The sequence below is a fragment of the Pongo abelii genome, chromosome 22 (assembly GCF_028885655.2).
Source record: "Pongo abelii isolate AG06213 chromosome 22, NHGRI_mPonAbe1-v2.0_pri, whole genome shotgun sequence".
Lineage (NCBI taxonomy): Eukaryota > Metazoa > Chordata > Mammalia > Primates > Hominidae > Pongo > Pongo abelii.
The window spans coordinates 22,437,377-22,457,722 of record NC_072007.2 but is presented as its reverse complement, the minus strand read 5'-3'; the positions used below and the strand labels follow the sequence as shown (position 1 = coordinate 22,457,722).

General features: G+C 46.8%; 1 protein-coding gene and 1 long non-coding RNA gene across 2 annotated transcripts in view; one reads left to right on the top strand and one right to left on the bottom strand.

Moving 5' to 3' along the window:
* Positions 1-3,616: 3,616 nt before the first annotated feature.
* Positions 3,617-17,427, bottom strand: LOC112130593 (uncharacterized). Its single transcript, XR_002912839.3, has 3 exons — positions 16,962-17,427; positions 15,073-15,239; positions 3,617-14,209 (listed from the first exon to the last, which is right to left on the bottom strand). It is a non-coding gene; the product is annotated as an uncharacterized LOC112130593 (long non-coding RNA).
* A 473-nt stretch (positions 17,428-17,900) lies between these two features.
* Positions 17,901-20,346, top strand: part of LOC100449147 (ankyrin repeat domain-containing protein 36A) — a 201,127-nt gene continuing 198,681 nt past the window's right edge. Inside the window, exon 1 of the mRNA XM_063720846.1 lies at positions 17,901-18,850. Coding sequence (XP_063576916.1) covers positions 18,648-18,850 — 203 coding nt within the window. The 5' untranslated portion in view covers positions 17,901-18,647. The remainder of the gene's footprint in view (positions 18,851-20,346) is intronic.

The window sequence follows — 20,346 nt, the reverse complement described above, 5'->3', positions numbered from 1 at the left end:
AAAAGACATAAATTATTTTATATTAATAACTACTAACATTTTATTCATTAAAATATAAAGGTCAAAGATTTTAAAATGATCTTTAAATGATTAATAACATGTTGATCTCTTTTTCTTCTTTCTGTAAACGTTTTTGAGTCTTAAAAATACTAAACTATACAAGCAATATTAAATAGTATATAAACTTGGATTAAAATATTCAAATTTACTAGAATGTGGACATTGGCAAGAATGAAAATAAACAGAAGCATAAAGCAGCAGATATAAAATTAAGAAAGCAACTAAGAGTGTTTAAAGTACATATTCATCTGTAGTCTAATGTCTACCATAAACAATGAGTCTTCTCAGTAAAACACAAATTGTTCCTGAAGGGAAAAAGCATGTTATATTAGAGAATATTCAACATAGTTTTTTTTAGTACTAACTTGTGCCTGGAGTATTATTGGTTTTTCGATTATGAACTTATGCACTTGATAATTTTTTCATAAAAAATTGTATTTACAACTCCATTCAAATGCAGTTTTTGGTGATTTTTTTTTTTTTTTTTTGAGACAGAGTTTTGCTCTTTTCACCCAGGCTGGAGTGCAATGGTGCGAACTTGGCTCACAGCAACCTAGCAAACTTTGCCTCCCAGGTTCAGGTGATTCTCTTGCCTCAGCCTCCCGAGTGGTTAGGACTACAAGCATGCACCACCATGCCTGGCTAATTTTGTGTTTTTAGTAGAGACGTGGTTTTGCCATGTTGACCAGGCTGGTCTTGAACTCCTGACCTGAGGTAATCTGCCCACCTTGGCCTCCCAAAGTGCTGGGTGTGGGCAAGAGCCACCATACCCGGCCTCAAAAGCAGTTTTTAAAAGCAAACACAATATAACACCGAAGTTGAAAAATCCATGCTCACCCAAGGATGCCAGGTTTAATAAATTATTTATAGAATACTGCATCAAAAATAAGACAATAACTCAAAATATACCATTAAAGATGTATCCACTCCTACAACGAGATAATTAATCTGTCTGATAGAAATGATATTGCAATCAGTTTCAGCATGTCTGAAATCTTTAAGGACAAAAGTGATAAAACATGACTTTATTCTTCATTAGACTCTTAGAACACTTGAAGGAAAATAATTTCTGAAGCACAAAGAACTAAAGAGGTGTAATCTTTCAAAAAGATATTCAGTGTTCAAAATCCAAGAGTGCAATATCAGGCTGGGTGCGGTGGCTTATGCCTGTAATCCCAGCACTTTGGGAGGCCATGATGGGTGGATCCTCTGAGGTCAGGAGTTCGAAACCAGCCTGGACAACAGTGTGAAACCCTGACTGTACTAAAAATACAAAAATTAACCAGGCATGGTGGTGTGCACCTGTAGTCCTAGCTACTTGGGGGGCTGAGACAGGAGAATCGCTTGAACCTGGGAGGTGGAGGTTGCAGTGAACCGAGATCATGCCACCTCACTCCAGCATCAGTAACAGAATGAGACTCCATCTCAAAAAAAAAAAAAAGAGTGTAATATCGGTATACACAGATAATATAATGAATGAAACAAATAGAATAATTTGAAGAGGTATCTTGATGAACAAGGAGTCATTAGAAAGGTTGTATTCATGTCTTTGAAGGAAATTGCAATGTGAGAAATTAGTACTTTGACTACTATACTAAAAGTTTATTGCTAACATGTATTGAGTTATTAATGTGTGTTAGGCAGAGTACCACATAATTTACACATGTTATCTCATTTATTGTAGGTAAAACGTAATTTCGAACTCTGGGAGTATAAATGAATTAGATAGAATAAAATTCTATTTAAATGGTCATCAGTAAATCGGTATCTAGGAACAGGGTGATACAGTGCCCAAGTTTTCTATTCTTACTAAATGCTGTGTTTCATTTTCAATGTTTTCTTGGATATTGCTCTTTTTTGGTCATTTTGATTTTTTTTATTTTAGAAAACTAATAAATTGACTCTTCTTGGTACTGACTCTTGGGTTTCATAGAAGAAAAAGTAATTAAATTCTGTACATTTACCTTTACCTCATTTTTCTCTTTTAAGTTTATTTTAATTGACATATAATAAATGTACATGTTATGGGGTACAGAGTGATATTTTGATATATTTATGCAATGCGTAAAGATCAAGTCAGAGTCATTATCATATCCATTACCTAAATCATGTATTATTTCTTTGCATTGAGAATATTCAAAATCTTTTATTTTAGTTATTTGAAAACACACAATAAATTCCCGTTAACTACAGTCACCCAACAGTGCTGTAGAGAACTAGAACTTCTTCCTTCTCTCCAGCTGTAATTTTGTATGTATTAACCACATTTTTCTTACACTCTTCTTTCTCCTACTCTTTCCAGCATATGGTAACCAAAACTCTACTATCTACTTCTATGAGATTAAAAATTTTAACTTCCATACATAAGTGAGAACATGTAGTTATGTGGTGTTTATGTTTCTATGCCAGGCTTATTTCACCTAACATAATGCCCTCCACTTGCATTCTTGTTGCCACAAATAACACGATTTTGTTCTTTATTATGACTAAGTAATATTCCATTATATATGTATGTCACATTTCTTTATCCATTCATCTGTTGATGGACACTTTTGTTGATTCCATATCTTGGCTATTGTGAATAGTGCTGTAATAAACATGGGGGTGCAGGTAACTCTTTGATATACTGCTTTTCTTTCCTTTAGATATATACTGAAAACCATATGATTAAATTAATAAACACAATAAAAGCGTTTGGCAAAATTAAATATTCTTACATGACAAAAAATCTCTCAACAATTTAGTATAGAAAATATATGCCTTAACACAGAAGGACATAAAGGACAAATCTATAGCTAAGATCACACTGAATGTGGAAAAGGTGAAAGATTTTACTGTGAACAAGAAAAAGATTTTACTGTAACAAGAAAAGGATGCCTATTTTCACCAATCATATTTCACATAGTGAAAGTCTTAGCCAGGACAATTAGGCGAGAGAAAGAAATAAAGGACATCTGAATTGGAAAGGAGACAGTCGAATTGTCACAGTTTAAAGATAATGTGATCTTATACACGGAAAAAAATAAGACGCTACCAAAAGCTTCTCAGGGTGATAAATGAAATTAATAAAGTTGCAGGGTATAAATCAAAATACAAAAATCAGTAGCATTTCTATATATTGATAGTAAACTAGCTGAAACAAGAAATTAAGAAAGTAATTCCTTTGACAATAGGTACAAAAATGTACTTAGAAATAAATTTAACCAAGGAAGTAAAAGATTTCTACAACAAAAATGACAAATATTAATGAAAGAAATTAAAGAAAACACAAAAAAGGAAAGACATCCACGTTTATAGATTGAAATAATTAATATTCTTAAAATGACCCACTATCCTATGTGATTTACAAATTTAGTACAATCACTAGCTTGTAGTTTTAAAAGCACCTTTGCTGCATATTCTTAAGATATTCAATGACAATGCCTGGATTTAAGTTTGAGGTATTATATCTATTTTATATTGGGCACAATATAATGTCATCAGAGAGAGCAGTTTTGATTGGTCCTAGGTCATACAGTAATATATACATTGTGATTTATAGACATGCTATCTTTTAATACTCAGGCATTTAGAAAGTTCATTTAGACAAAGTTATAAAAACTTGCCTTCCATTCTGCCTATATCACCTAAAAATCCTAATTTAAGAGGTAATAACATTTTTTATTTGATATACAATTCATCAGCACAATAAAAATCTAACAATTATCATGTGCAGAGTGTGAAAATCTCATCAGATTAAGGAACACAAAGACATCTTTTTCATATTTCGAATGTAAAACTCTTTTAGAAACTTTATTTTTAGAAACAGTTAAGAACATTTTTTCATTAGTTTTTCATGTAAAATTGTGACAACCAGCATGAAACAACTGTTATCACAGAAGCAAGGTATATTCAATTCCAAAACATTAAAACTTTGTAAGTTTTAATATATTTATGTATTATTTATACTTAGATTATAACCCATAATGTACAGATATTATTTTTCCTTCAACTCAAGAATATTCTTAAATAATAAAATTAAAATTAATGGATTATAATTTTTGTTGGTTGGGAAAAAGAACAAGACACACACGTGACAGTGCATCACTTCATCTCATCATTTCATCTCATCATTTCATCTCATTTCATCATTGCATCTCATCATTTTATCTCATCATTTCATCTCATCCCATCTCATCTCATCATTTCATCATATCATCTTATCATTTCATCAAATCTCATCCCATCTCATTTCCATTTCATTTTCATTACTTCATCATTTCATTTCATTTCATCTAATTTCATTTCATTATTTCATTATGTCATTTCATATCATCTCATTTCATTTCATCTCATATTTTTATCTAATCATTTTTCATATGATTTTTTCATCTCATTTCATCCTTTCATTTCAGCATTTCATCTCATCATTTCATCTTATCTCATTTCAATTTCATTTCATTATTTCATTTCATCTCATTTCATTATTTCACCTAATTTCATTATTTCATCTCATCTCATCTCATCTCAATTCATCTCATCTCATCTCAATTCATCTCATCTCATCATTTCATCTCATCATTTTTCATCTCATCATTTTTCATCTCATTTAATCTCATTTCGTTTCCTATCATCTCATCATTTCAGCTCATCATTTCATCTCACATCTCTTCATTTCATCATTTCATTTCAACATTTCATGATTTCATCTCATCTCATCTTTCAATTTCATTTCAATATCATAATTTCATTTCATTTCATCTCATTTCATTATTTCATTATTTCATTTCATTTCATCGGATTTCAATTCATCTCATCATTTCATCTCATCATTTTTATCTCATCATTTCATCTCATCATCTCATCTCATCATTTCATCATTTCATCTCATTTCTTCTCATCATTTCATCTCATCATTTTATCTCATTTCATCTCATCTCATTTCAATTTCACTTCATTATTTCATTTCATTTAATCTCATTTCATTTCATCTCATCAATTCATCTCATCTTATCTCATTTCATCTCATCATTTCTTCTCATCTCATCTTATCATCTCATCATTTCATCTCATCTCACCTCATCTCATCATTTCATCTCATCATTTCATCTCATAATTTCATCTCATTTCATCTCATCTCACCTCAGCATTTCATCATTTCATCATTTATTTCATCTCATAATTTTATCTCATCATTTCATCTCATCTCATCTCAATTCAATTTCATTATTTTATTTCATCTCATTCATTTCACCTCATTTCATTACATCTCATTTCCTCTCATCATTACATCTCATCATTTCATCATTTCATCTCATCATTCGTCTCGTCATTTCATCTCATCTCATCATTTCCATTTCATCATTTCATCATTTAATTTCATCATCTAATTTCACTCATTTCATTATTTCATTTTTTCATTTCGTTATGTCTTTTCATCTCATTACATTTCATCTAATTTCATTTCATCTCAGTTCATCTCATCATTTCATTTCATTTCATCTCATCATCTCATCAACTCATTTCATCTTATCTCATCATTTCATCATTTCATCTCACCATTTCATCTCATCTCATATCTTCTCATCTCATATCAATTTCATTTCATTATTTCATTTCATTATTTCATGTCATCTCATCTCATTTCATCTCATCAGTTCATCTCATCACATCTCATCATTTCATCATTTTATTTCATCATTTTGTCTTATCATTTCATCTCATTTCATTTCAATTTTAGTTAAATTTCATTTCATTATTTCATTTCATCTCATTATTTCATTTCATCAGTTTATCTCATCATTTCATCTCATCATCTCATCTCATCTCATCATTTCATCTCATCATTCATCTCATCATTTCATATCATCATTTTATCTCACCATTTCATTTCATCTCATCTCATTTCATCTCATCTCATCATTTCATCTCATTTCATCTCATCTCACTTCATCATTACATCTTATTTCATCTCATTTTATGTCATCATTTCATGTCATCATTTCATCACATCTCGTCTCATCTCATCATTTCATCTCATCATTTCATCATTTCATCTCATCATTTCAACTCATTGTATCTCATCATTTCCATTTCATTTCCATTTCATTATTCCATTTCATCATTTCATTTCATTTCATTATGTCATTTCATCTCATCACATTTCATCTCATTTCATCTCATCTCATCATATCATCTCATCATTTCATCTCGTCATTTCATCTCGTCATTTCATCTCATTATTTCATCTGATTTCACGTCATCATATCATGTCATCATTTCATCTCATTTCATCACATCTCATCTCATCATTTAATCTCATCATTTAATTTCATTTCATCTCATCATTTCATCTCATCTCATCATTTCATCATTTCATCTCATCGTTTCTTCTCATCTCATCGTTTCCATTTCATTTCCATTTCATTATTTCATCATTTCATTTCATCATTTCATTATTTTATTTCATCTCATTTCATTATTTCATTTCATTATGTCATTTCATTTCATCTCACTTCATTACATCTCATTTCATCTCATTTCATTTCATCTCATCATTTCACCTCATTTCATCTCATTTCATCTCATCATTTCATCCCATCATCTCATTTCATCTCATCATTTCATCTCATCTCATTTCATCATTTCATTTCATCATTTCATCTCATCATTTCATCTCATCTCATTTCAATTTCATCATTACATTTCATAATTTCCTTTCATTATTTCATCTCATTTCATTATTTCATTTCATCTCATTTCATCTCATTTTTCATCTCATTTCATCTCATCATTTCATCTCATCATTTCATCTTATCATCTCATCTCATTTCATCATTTCATCTCATCGTTCATCTCATTTCATCTCATCATTTTAACTCATATCATCTCGTCTCATTTCAATTCCATTATTTCATATCATTTCATTGTTTCATTTCATTTCATCTCATCATTTATTCTCATCATTTCATCTCGTTTCATCTCATCATTTCATCCATCATCTCATCATTTCATCTCATCTCATCTCCTTTCAATTCCTTTTTAATTTTCTCATTTTGTCTCATCATTTCATCTCATCATTTCTACTCACCATTTCATCTCAAAATTTCATCTCATCTTATCTCATCATTTCGTCATTTCATCTCATCTCAAGTCATCTTATCATTTCATCTAAGTGAAATGATGTAATGGAATCATGAAATGAAATGGATAGGATGCCCTCAGTGATGTTAAATTTAAAAATTGTTTGTTTTAATGCATTCATTTTTATATTTATATGTATTTATATTTATATTTACTTATATTTCTTTCTACTTATTTTTATTTCTATTTTTACTTATTTCTTTATTTATAGACAAGGTCCTGTTCTGTGGCCTAGGCTGGAATGCAGTGGTGCAGTCACAGTTCACTGCAGCCTCAAGCAAACCTCCCACCTTAGCCTCCAGGTAGCTGGGACCCCAGGTGCACACCACCACACCTGGTTAATATTTTATTATTTGTAGAGATGGAGTCTTGCTATGCTGCCCAGGCTGGTCTCAAACTCCTGGGCTCAAGCAATCCTCCTGCCTTGGCAACCCAAAATGCTGGGATGACAGATATGAGCCACATTGCCCAACCTATTTATTTATTTATTTATTTATTTATTTATTTATTTAATAAGGATAAGGTCTCACTGTATTGCCCAGGCTGGTCAACTCCTGGACTCAAATGATTCTCCAAACTTGCCTCTCAAAATGTTGGGATTACAGGTATGAGCCGCCATGCCTGGCCTAAAAATAGTATTATATTTTTGTATCATATAATTTTCAATTAGGTAATATGAATATTCTGTAAAGGAAATATGCCCCTAATTACATAGGAATAAACATTTGTTACACTGAGAAAAATCTAATAGAGCTAAAAATAAAAATTAATTTGGAAAGGTCATTAGATACTCATACATTCTTACGTTTATACATTTTTTCATATATTCATATATTCTTTTAACAGTATCAATGGTTTGGAGTTATGTGTACAAAACCCTGACCTATATGTAATACAACTAATAACAGGTGCTTACAATTCAAGGCATATTATACACAAAGCTTTAACTTCTCATCATCAGATTTTGGTTTTTTTCTTTCTGTTTTGGCAGATATTATGAGCACAACATTTAACTCACAGACACTATGGAGCCCTTACTAAGCATAAAGTACTCTGAAAGGCCAGGGCTAGGACAGAACTGAGACAGGGCCAGGGCTAGGACAGAACTGAGACAGGGCCAGGGCTAGGACAGAACTGGGGCAGGGTCATGGCCAGAGAAAAACCAGGGGCAGGGTCACAGCCAGGGACATGAGAGGACCAAGGCCAGGGCCAGAATCAGGGCAGAACCAGGGCCAGGGCAGGGAAATGGCAGGGCCAAGGGCCATGGCAGGATCACGGCCAGAAGGCCAGGGCAGGGCTAGGGTAGCAGAGGGCCAAGGCAGGGCAGGGTCAGTGTAGAGCAAGGAACGGGCCAGGGTATGGCAGGGCAGGGACAGGGAGGTCCAGGGCCAGAGTCAGGCACAGGACATGGACAGGGCAGGGCCAGAAACATGGCAGTACCCGAAAGGGGACAAGGCAAGGGCAAGGCCAGAGAAGGACCATGGAGAAAACATGGCCAGGGAGGGTCCAGGGCAAGGGCAAGGCCAGGGTAGGGCAGGGCCAGTGTAGGGTGAGGGTAGGGCCCATGGCGAGTTCAGGGCCAGGGCAGGACTAAGATAGCTCAGGGCCAAGGCAGGGCCAGGGCAGGGCCAAAGGAGGGGCCAGGGCCAAGCATGGCCAGTGTGGGACCTGGGGATTGTCAGGGCCAGGGTCAGGGTCAAGGCTGGGCCAGGGACAGGGCAGAGCAAGGGCAAGGCCAGGGAGAAGGCAGAACCAGAGAGGATCCAGAGCAAGGGCAGGGAAAGGGCAGAACCAGCACCAGGATAAGGCAAAGCCAAGGCCAGGGCAGGGCAAGGCCAGGGCAGGGCAAGGCCAGGGCAGGGCAAGACCAGGGCAGGGCAAGGCCAGGGCAGGGCAAGGCCAGGGCAGGGCAAGGCCAGCGTAGAAAAGGCCAGTGTAGGGCCAGGCCAGGGTAGGAGAAGGCCATGGTAGGGCCAAGGCCAAGGCAGGGCAGGGCTAGGGTAGCACAGGGCATGGCCAAAAACAGGGCAGGGCCATAGCAGTGGCAGGACTAGCAACAGGGCCAGGGCAAGCGCTGGACCAGAGCATGGTGGGGACAATACAGGGCCAGGACAGACGATGGCAAGGCAGGTCCAGGGCCATTTCATGGACTCGGTAGGCCTGGGGTCAGGCCAGGGCAGGGCAAGGGCAAGGCCAGGGAGAAGGCAGGGCCGGGGCCAAGGCAGTGCCAGGGCAGGGAAGGACCAGTGCAGGACCAATGCAGGGTGAGGGCAAGGCCAGGGCATGGAAGGGCAGGGCAGGACCAAGGAAGGACCAGGAGAGAGCCAGGGCAGGGTCAGGTTCAGAACAAGGGTACGGCTGGGGTCAGGAATATGGTAGGACCAGGGCTGGGCCCAGGCTGGGACACGCAGGGCAGAGCATGGCCTGTGCAAGGCAGGGCCAGAGCCAGGCCATAGAGATGAGAGGGCAACACCAAGGAAGAGTCAGGGTAGAGTCAGGGCAGGTCCAGAGTCCAGGCAGAGCTAGGGCCCAAGCAGGGCCATGGCAGCGCCAGGGCAGAGGAGGGCAGGGCAATGCAGGACTGGGCCATGGCAGTGCCTGGTCAACCCCGGGGCAGGGCCAGAAGCAGGACAGGGCCAGGGCCAATGCTCAGGCCAGGGACAAGGCATGACAGGAAGTGCCAGAGCAGGGCTGGGCCAACGTTGGGGCAGGGCAAATCAGACCAGGACACCTCCAAGTCCAGCTCTGGCCCTGCCTTGGCCCTGGCCCCTTCCTGGCCTGACCTTGTCCCTGGCCCTGCCCTATCCATGCCCTGTGTGTTTGACCAGTTTTTATAACCAGAATCTTACAAGAAACATAAATCAGCTCTTTTTATGCATTTTTAGTAGAGATGGGGTTTCACAATGTTGCCCAGGCTGGTTCCAAACTCCTGAGCTCAAGCCATCTTCCTGCCTTGGCCTCCCAAAGTGCTGGGATTACAGGAGTAATCTGGCCAAGTATTTAACTTCTTTATGCCTGTTTCCTACATTTGGAAAATGGGGATGCTTTAAGTACCTAGCACATAGAATTATTGTGAGAATCAATGCCTCACATATTTACATATTGATAAAATTATACTCATAGAACACTACTGGAAGCAAAGATAGTATTAGTTAAAATTTAGTAATTATTTACTGCAAATATTATTACTATTACAAACAACATAGTATAGACATTATTACTACTACTACAGTTATCTAAAATATCTAAAATAAAAATTTTACATAATAGCCTAATGTAATCTCTCCTGCTCGGCCCTGGCTCAGCCCTAGTGCCGGCTCTGCCCCAAGTCCTAACACATCCCTGGCCCTGACCCTTCCCTGGTCCTGCCGCTGCCCTGGCCCTTCCCATCTTCAGGCCTTACCATGGCCCTACCCTGGTCCTGACCCTGCCCTGGTCTGGTCCTGACCCTGGTCCTACCCTAGAGAAGGGGTATGGCAGAGCCAGGGAAGGGCCAGGGCAAATAAGGGACAGGACACATCCAAATCCAGGAAAGGGTCAGGGCCATGACAGAGCCAGGGCGAGTCCTTGGCAGGGCCAGGAAAGGGTCATGGCAGGGTAACTGTATGGCCAAGGTCCAGGCCAAAGCCAAGGCAGGGGCAGGGTCAGGCCTGTGTAAGGGCAGGACCAGAGCCAGTGATACGGCAGGGCCAGGGCTGTGCCAGGACAGAACAAGAGCAGAGCAGGGCAGGGCCAGAGCCAGGCCATACAGAGAGCAGGGCAAGTGCCAAGGCAAGGCCAGGGTAGTGCCAGGGCTGAGGCAAGGTCAGGGAAGTTCCAGGGCTGAGTCAAGGCTAGAACCAAGACAGGGGCAAAGGCCGGGGCAGATCTAGGGAAACAAGCAGGGCAGGCTAGGGCAGGGCAATGGCAAGACCAGGCTATGGCAGGGCCAGCCCAGGATAGAACAGGGCACAGGCAGGGCAGGGCCAGGGCCACGGCTGGGGCAGGACAAGGACCAGGACCGGGGTCCAGGCCAGGGGAAGTGTGTGGCCAGGGCAGAGGTAGGGCCAGAGCCAGGGTCTGGGGAGGACCAAGGCAGGTCCATTGCAGGGCCAGGGTTCAGACCAGGGCCAGAGCAGGGCTGGGACAGGGCCAGGGCCAGGACCAGGAAGGGGCAATGTCAGGACAAGGGCCATGGCAGGACCAGCAATGGGGCTAGGGCCAGGACAGGGACAGGAACAGGGTCAGGGCTAGGGCCAGAATAGCATGCCAGGGTAGAGCCAGGCCAAATTAGGGCCAGGACAGGGTCAGGACCAGGGCTGGGCCAGGGTATGGCCTTAAGTAGCTAAGGGCCAGGGCCAGGGTCCATGCCAGTGCCAGCACCGGTCCAGGGCAGAGGCAGGGCCATGGCCAGGTCTAGGACAAGGCTGGGGCAGGGACAAGGTCTGGGTCAGGGTCAGCACAAGACCAGGACAGAGCCGGGGAGGGACAGGGCCATGGTAGGGCCAAGTTAAATCAGGGACAAGACACCTGCAAATCCACTTCAGGGCCAGGGTCAGGGCAGGGCCAGAGCCAGGGCAGGGCCAAGACAGTGGCAGCTCCAGGGCAGGGCCAGGATTAGGAACATGGACATCTCCAAGGCCAGTGCCAGGGCAAGGGCAGGGGCAGGGCCAGGGTCATCTAAGAACCAGGGACAAAGCCAGGCCCAGAGCAGGGCCAGGACAAGTACCTGGCAGGGCTAGGGGGTCTGGGACAGGGCCATGGCAGGGCCAGGGCCACAACAAGGTCTGTGCTATGGCCAAGTCCAACACAGTGCCCAGGTAAGGCTAGGGTGAAGGCCAAGGTAGGGCCAGGGCAGGGTCAAAGCCAGGCTAGGGCCAAGGCAGGGCCAGGGCCGGCAAGGCAGGGCCAGGAAAGCATAGGACCAAGGCAGGTCAGGGCCAGGCCAGTGCCAAGACCTGGGCAGGGCCAGGGAACAGCCAGGGCAGAGCCAGGGCAGGGCCAGGGCCAGGGCCAGGGCCATGGCCATGGCCTGGGCAGGACCAGGTTCGGGGCAGGAGCAAAACAAGGGCAAGGACAGTGCAGGTTCTTGGCACAGCCGGGGTCCAGGACAGGGTCAGGGCAGGGCCAAGGCAGGGTCTGGGCCATGGTAAGACCAGCAACAGGGCTGGGGCTAGGCCAGTGACAGGACCAGAGTCAGGGCAAGGGCCAGAGCAGTGCAAGGCCAGGGAAGGGCCAGGCATTTCAGGGTCAGGGCCAGGGAAGAACCAGGGCAAGGTCTCAAGCAGGGAAGGGCCAGGGCCAGGACAGGTCCAGGGGCTGTGTTAGGGCAAGGGCAGGGCCAGAGCAAGGTAAGGGTCAGGGCCAAGGCCAAGGTAGGGACAGGGCAAGAAATATCGCAGGACCAGGGGCAATGCCAAGGCCAAGGCTGGGCCAGGGCTGAGTCAGGGCTGAGTCAGGCCAGGGCTGAGTCAGGGCTGAGTCAGGCCAGGGCAGGGCAGGGCATGGTATGGCCAGTGCAGGACAGGACAAGAGCCGGTCTACAGAGAGAGAAGGGCTGATGCCAAGAAAGAGCCAGGCTAGTGCCAAGGCTCAGGCAGTGTCAGAGCATGTCCAGGGCAGGGCCGGGGCTGGGGCCAGGGCCAGAACCAAGCCAGGGCACAGCCAAGGCAGGGTAGGGCAGGGAAATAGCATGGCCGGGTCAGTACTGGGATAGGGCAGAGCAGGGCAAGGCAATGGTAGGGGCAGGGAAGGGACAGGCCAATGCAGAGCCATGTTACGCCCGGGCCAGGACACCTCCACGTCCACTTCAGGGCCAGGGCTATGGCAGGGCAAAGACCAGGGCCAGGGTCAGGGCTAGGTCTGTGCTAGGGTCAGCTCCAGAGCAGGGCCTAGCAAAGACTAGGGTGAGGGCCAAGGTAAGGCCAGGGCAGGGTCAAAGGCAGAGTAGGGCCAGGGCAGGGTGATGACACATCCAGAGCACAGCAGGGCAGGGTGATGGCAAGACCAGGGGCAGACCACTGCCAGCTCAGGGCCAGGGAAAGGCCAGTGCAGAGCCACGAAAGGGTCTGGGCCTGGGTCAGGGCCAGGAACAAGGCAGAGCAGGGCCAGGAACAAGGCAGAGCAGGGCCAGGGCCATGGCAGAGTCAGGGCAGGTCCTTGACAGGACCAGGTTCCAGGCCAGGGCCAGGGCAGCAGCAGGGGCAGGGCCTGGATAAAGGCAGGACCAGGGATATGGCAGGACCAGGGCTAGGGCCAGGGCCAGGCCATAGTGAGGGCAGGGCAAAAGCCAAGGCAGGGTCAGGGCAGGCCCAGGGAGCGGCCAGCACCAAGCGGGGCCAAGGCACAACCAGCGCAGGGTAAGGCAGGGCAATGGCACCACTGGGCCATGACAGCACAAGGTCAGTGCCAGGAGAGGGCAGCACAGGCAGGCCCATGGTGGTGTCAGGGCAGGGATGGGCCAAAGCAGGGCCAGGACATGTCCAAGGCCAGGTCAGGGCCAGAACAGGAGCAGGACCATGACCATTGGCAGGGTCAGTGCCATGACAGAACCAGGGTCAGGACAAGGGGCAGGGCCAGAGCCAAGGTCAGGCCAGTGCAGGTTCAGGGCAGGGCCAGCGCCAGGGCAAGAGCAGGGCAGGGACAGGGTAGCACAGGACCAAGACAGGGTCAGGATGGGACCAGAGCAGGACAGGGCCGAGACAGTCCAGATAACAGTAGGGCAGGTACAGGGCAAGGCAGGGCAGTACAGGGCCAGATCCACGGCAGGGGCAGGGAAAAGCCAGGCCCATTGCCAATGCACCAGCCCTCCTTACAAGGCTCCTACCACCTGGCCACTGCTGCAGCCCGTCCATCGCTGTAAACCTGACCCCTAACCATGGCTGCAGCCGCCTGCCCTCCTAGCGCGGCCGCTCTCCTACTGCTCCAGCGCACTGCACTCTCCGTTGCTGCCACCCACCCACAGCGAGGTGAGCCGTGGTGTCGCAGGCTCTAGGTGTCTCCTCCTCCTCCTGGCACAGAGCAGCTGGGTGGGCAAAGCCAGAAAAGCCTAGAGGAAGATGTGAGGGGTGGAAGGGTTAGAGCCTCAACTTGTAATGCTGGCCACTGGGTGGCAGGGGCCAGTTTCAGCAAAGGCACTCACATCCACCCTCCAAAGTCCAGCCTCTCCTTTTGGCCCAAGCTGGCCGGGAACTGGGGTTTGGGGTGGGTGCTGGAGACACCACAGCACCCAGCTCCCCACTCCACAGGAACCATTGGGCCCACCAGGGCCACACTCCTCGGGGAGCAGGAGAAGCAGAAAAATTCAGACCCAGCCAGCCGTCCGCACCCAGGTGCCAATTCCTGTTCCGGACGCCTCCACACACAGGGCCCTGTCCCCCGTGGTGTCCCCAGGGGTGCCTGGCAGCCTCTGAGGCACAGACCCAGAGTGCACAGGCCCAGGAACCACGGTGGGTGTGGGGGCTCTGCCATGCTCAGGATTCCCACGCAAATGCTGCGTGCCTGCCGCACTCCAGTATGACCAAGAGTAGGTCGCCCTCTGGAGTGTGGAGTCAGGGAGAGGAGAACCACTCCTTCCTTGGACGCCAACTCTGCTGACCGCCGCCAGCAGTGTAGCCCCTGATATCACCAAACTCGCCCCCCCTCCACGGCTAGTCCTGCCCTCAACAGCGCCCCCCACCTCCGTCCCCCAATGCCGCCAGTAGCGTATACCCGATAGTGCCCTAACCTGTCCTCCTCCATGGGCATTGCAGCCCCAGAAAGTGCCCATAACCCACCCTCCCTGCCGTGGGCAGTGCAGCCCTGTACAGTGCTACCAACCAGTACCCCTAATGCAGGCAATGACACCCTGGATAGCGCCCCCAACCCACCCCACACTGTGAAAGGTGCAGCCCTGGATAGCCCCTGTCCTACCACTCTGGTCGTGCTGCAGTCTCTGTCACCGCCACCACCAACCACAGTGAGGCAAGCCAGTGGGCCACAGGCTCTAGCACCCAGCAGCCAGGCACAGAGCAGCTCTCGCCGATGGGCGGCTCCTACCACTCTGACCACGCTGCTGTCTCCGTGGCCATCTTCTTCGACTACAAAGGAATAAAACTAGGTATCAATAAGAAGAGTAATTTTGGAAACAATACAATCACATGGAAGTCAAACACTACCCTCCTGAGTAAATGACTAGCGGGTCAATGAAGATACTAAGACAGAAATCCAAAAATTTCGTGAAACAAAGTGTAATGAAAACACAGTATATCAAAACTTGTTACACAGAAAGCAGTACAAAGGCAGAGATTTACAGCTATAAGTGCCTACCGTCCAAACAAAAGAAAAACTTCAAATAAACAATACATTTTAAAGAACTAGTAAAGTAAGAACAAACTAAACCGAAAATAAGAAAACAAATAAGATCGTAGCAGAAATAAAATTGAAATAAAAAACACACAAGATTAAACGAAAAGTTGGTTTTCTGGAAAGCTAAACAAAATTGACAAACTTTTAACCAGGCTAACTAAGAGAAAAGAGACAAGATTCAAATAAATAAAATTAACAGCTAATAAAAAAGGAGACATTACAACTAATACTTCAGAAATTCAAAGGATCATAACTGGCTATTATATACCAATAAATTGGAAAGCCTAGTAGAAATTGGCAAATTCCTAGATGCATACAACCTACTTAGGTTGAACAATGAAAACATCCAAGACCAGAACAGATTGGTAACAAGTAATGAGATTGAAGCCATCAGAAAAAGTCTCCCAGTAAAGAAAAGCCCAGGAACTAATGTCTTCACTGCTGATGGCTTCACACCAAACAATTTAGAGACCTAGTATGAATCCTACTCAAACTATTTTGAAAAACAGGGGTGAATACTTCCAAACTTATTCTATGAGACCATTATTACTGTGATACCAAAATCAGACAAAGGCATCAAAGAAGGAAACTACAGGCCAGTATCTCTAATATTGATGCAAAAATCCTCAACAAAATACCAGTGAATCAAATTCAGTAATACATTAAAAAGATAATTCATCATGATCAAGTGGGATGTATCCCTGGGATGCAAGGGTCACTCAACATACAATGTGATACATCATATCAACCAAATAAACGACAAAAACAGTATGATCATGTCAACTGAAACTGAAAAAGCATTTGATGAAATTCAACATCCCTTCATGCTATAAATCCTCAAAGAAACGGGTACAGAAGAAACATACCGCAACATAATAAAAACTACAGGAAAGACACCCACAGCTAGAATCATATGGAATGGGGAAAAATGGAAAGCTTTTCCTCTAAGATCTGGAACATGATAAGGATGCCCCCTGTCACCACTGTTGTTTAACACAGTACCAGAAATCCTAGCTAAAGCAATCAGTGCAGCCCCTGATATGGCCCCCAACCCACCCTGCCCCCTACCACCAGCAGTGTCGCTCCCCCCAATAGCACATCCAACACACCCAAACCGCCTCGCCTCCCCGCACCATGGGCATTGCAGCACCCCACAGCGCCCTCAACCCGAAACCGCCACCCCCCCCACCCCACAGCCTCGCAGTGCAGCCCCGGATAGCATACTTGGCCCACCTCACTGCTGCCAGCAATACAGTCCGGGATAGTGCCCCCAACCGGCTCCCCGCCAAGGGCAGTGCAGCCCCGGTTTGGGCCCCCAAACCACCCCTCCGGTGCAGGCAGCACAGCCCCAGATAGCACACCCAACCAGCCACCCAAGGCGGGCAGTGACGCCTGAGATAGGGCCCCCAACCCGTCTCAGGCCACCCGCAGTGCAGCCCGGATAGCGCACTTACCACACGCCTTTCTATGCTCTGGCTGGCCGCAGTGTCCATCGCTGCCACCAACCGCAAACAGGGGTGCAAACAGGAAGGATTTTATTCACCGTCGATGCGGCCCCGAGTTGTCCCAAAGCGAGGCAGTGCCCCCAAGGTCTGTGCTGAGCAGAACGCAGCTCCGCCCTCGCGGTGACACCGGCCCGCCCGCCCGGGTCTGTGCTGAGGAGAACACTGCTCTGCCTTCGCTGTATCTCCGAAGTCTGTGCAGAGGAGAACTCAGCTCCGCCCTCGCGATGCTCTCCGGCTCTGTGCTGAGAACGCAGCTCCGCCCTCGCAAAGGCACACAGCGCCGGCGCCAGCGCGGCGTAGAGGCGGACAGCAGCGGAGAGGCGCCCGCGCCGGTGCAGAGAGGCGCACGGATCTCAGGCCCAGGCTCCACTCCCCAGCTCTGAAAGCGTAAGAACTGAGGGTGGCTGAGGCTCGGGGTTGTTCAGGGCGGGGTGGGCTCTGGACCCAGCAGGCCCGGCACCCAGGCCAGGGCTCCAGGGGAGGCCAGGTGGGGCGAAGGCCAAGAAGGGGCCGGGGCTGGTCAGGAAGGTCTCCTGGTGACCAGAGCACTTTGCCTGAGCCAGCGTCGGAGGGAGGTGGGCTGGATGAGCCAGGGAGGCGCCGGGAGGGGCCTTGGCAGACGCGACCTCCTCCGTCAGCCCCCAGGCCACTGAACCCTGTGTAGCGAGAACCGGCAGGGGAGGCTGCAGACGGAGGAGTGGAGGCTCCTTGGCTTTGGGGGCTTTGAGTAGAAGCATCTAGGGGGTCCCTCAAGAGGCCCCCACATGCTGCCCCACGGTGAGAAAAGGCGCAGAGAGGCGCACAGCGCCGGCGCAGGCGCCGAGAGGCGCACAGGAGACCTCAGGCCCTGGCTCCACTCCCCAGCTGTGAAAGGGTAAGAACCCCGGGGCCAGCCCGGCTGCGGCAAGTCAGGCAGTCTTTGGCAGGAGCACCGGGCATGGGCTTCGGCCCAGGGTGCAGGAGGCGCGCACCCCCCGGCCGGATGGGCGGCGCACTCAGGGCCCAGGAGGCCATCCCAGGGGAGCCCCGCCAGCCCCCGCTGGAGCCCGAGCTGCAGCTGCCACCTGCAAGTGGTGCGCTGGCTGCAGCGGTGGCAACCCCGGATCCCGTCCTCCCTCCTCGCGCCCATCAGCGCGGACCCCGGGGGCGACGCAGTGGCGAAGTCGGGCTGTGGGCCCAGCGGCGGCACCAGGCGGAGAAGCACCACTCAACCCCATCCCTGGGCTGCAGAGGGCCCACCGCGGGGGGGGGGGCTCCGAGCGTCCGCAGCCGGTGGAAGAGGAGAAGAGCGCGTGGACGACAGTCAAACAGGCCCTGGGGCAGGGCGCGCCTCGCGCTCCAGGGAGCCCCGCCAGCCCGCGGCATCTGAGCAGCAACTGCCGCCTGCACTGGGCGCGCGCGAGAGAGCTGCTAGGGCGGTTTCTCCCACTCGGGCCTGTTGGGCGGGGCCGGCTAAGGTGCGCGTGCTCGCTGGTCCTAACTGTTCTGTTGGGAGTTTCTGCTGAGAGGCGGGAGGCGCTGAGAGACTGTGCGCAGGTCCGTGGACAGACTGCATTGCTTGTTGTTGCGCTTCGGAGGCGGCGATTCCCGAAGGCGAGCTACGGCTGGAGCGTTCCCAGGCTACAATTTGCAGCCATGATTGTGGAAGACTACGAGGAGGAGTGGTGGCCCACCCTCAGGGAGCGCTTGTGCTCGGATGGCTTCTCATTTCCCCAATACCACATTAAATCGTCTCATCTGAGGAGGATCCACAGAGCTGTCTTCAATGGTAATCTGGAGAAACTGCGCTACCTTCTGATGACATTTCATGACGCCAATAAGAGAGACGACAAGGGAAGGTAATGGGGGCCGGGAGCCGGGGCTGCGGGAGGAGGCCTGTGGATGTGGAGAAGTACCACCCCCCCAGGCTGAGGGCTGCGGGGCTTATGGTCCGGGGCTCGGGGTATGGACGGGGACTAGGGGGTGCCTGGCTGGGGTGGGAGTGGAGCGGGGCCTGGGGAGTGGGGGTATATGGGGTGGCGGGCTGCGGAGTGAGTTGGGGGATGGGAGTGGGGAGTAGGGGGTACATGGGGTGGGAGTGTGAATGGGCTGAGGTGGATGGAAGGAAGGCTTGGGGGGTAGGGGCGTGGACGGTGTGGGGTGGGGAGGTGGGGTGAGGGTTCAATGGGATAGAGGATTGGAGGTGGGGGTGAGGTGTGGGGGTGAATGGGGTGGCAGAAAGGGGTGCAGAGGTGAGGGGGGCGAGTCCTGTCACCAAAGGGGCTGGACTTTCCTGGCAGGCTCAGCCGCACCTGGGATGTGGAAACCTTGGCGGGGGCGAGCACCCAGGCCATTTTCACGAGCAGCAAAACAAAAACAAAACTTCAGTTGGTTTCCAATCACTCACCATGCTTCTTGTTTGTAAATCATTTTAAAGTGATTTCACTAATACAATTCAGCATGTACAGCGTGTTATTTTTAATGTACACATTTTAAAGCATAATGTTATATACATTATGGAAAGGGGCATAATGACAGAAAGCATTTCCATAATATATCAACTTCCTGACTAAAAATTCTTTGGAAAAAAATCCAATATTTATTTGATATCAATGGACACCTATGTCAATGTGGTTTTCACTGAGGGACCTTAGAGGGAAACTTTGAAGTGGGAAGATTATGTTCTTGAATAGAAAGACACATTTTTCTAAAGTTCTGAGCTCTTTCTGTGTTTATAAATTTTACATAATCCAAATAAAGTTATCAAAGTGTTAACATTTTTGAATTACTCATGCTGTCTTTTACTATTGTGATGACATTAAAAAAACTTTTGAAATGGAGTCAAAAACTTGCCTTTCTAGATATGAAAATGTGCTGTTAATTTCCACAAGTTATTTACTAACAGCTGAAACAACAAATCAGTGAATGAAACAGGTTTGAAAATCCAGGAACACACCAATATGTGTAAGAATTTATTAGGTTGGTGCAAAAGCAATTGCGGTTTTTGCCGCAATTACAAGTAATGGCAAAAACCGCAATTGCTTTTGCACCAATCTAATAGAATTGGATAATGGTGACATTTCATATTGGTGGGAAAAGATGAATTACTCATAAATGAAGTGCCTGCTAACTATTTGGAGAAATCTGGCTAGATTTTTATGTCACAGAAATAAGTTTGTTATGGAATGTAGATTAAAAATTTTAAATACACAAAATAAGAAAGATAACAGAAAAAAACACAAATGCCTACTTATATTGTTACGTGTTTATATTCCTAGAAATATCACAAGCACACATTCTGAAGGTCGATTTAGCAAAATAAAAAAACATCCAGTTTATAAGAAAAAATTAACAA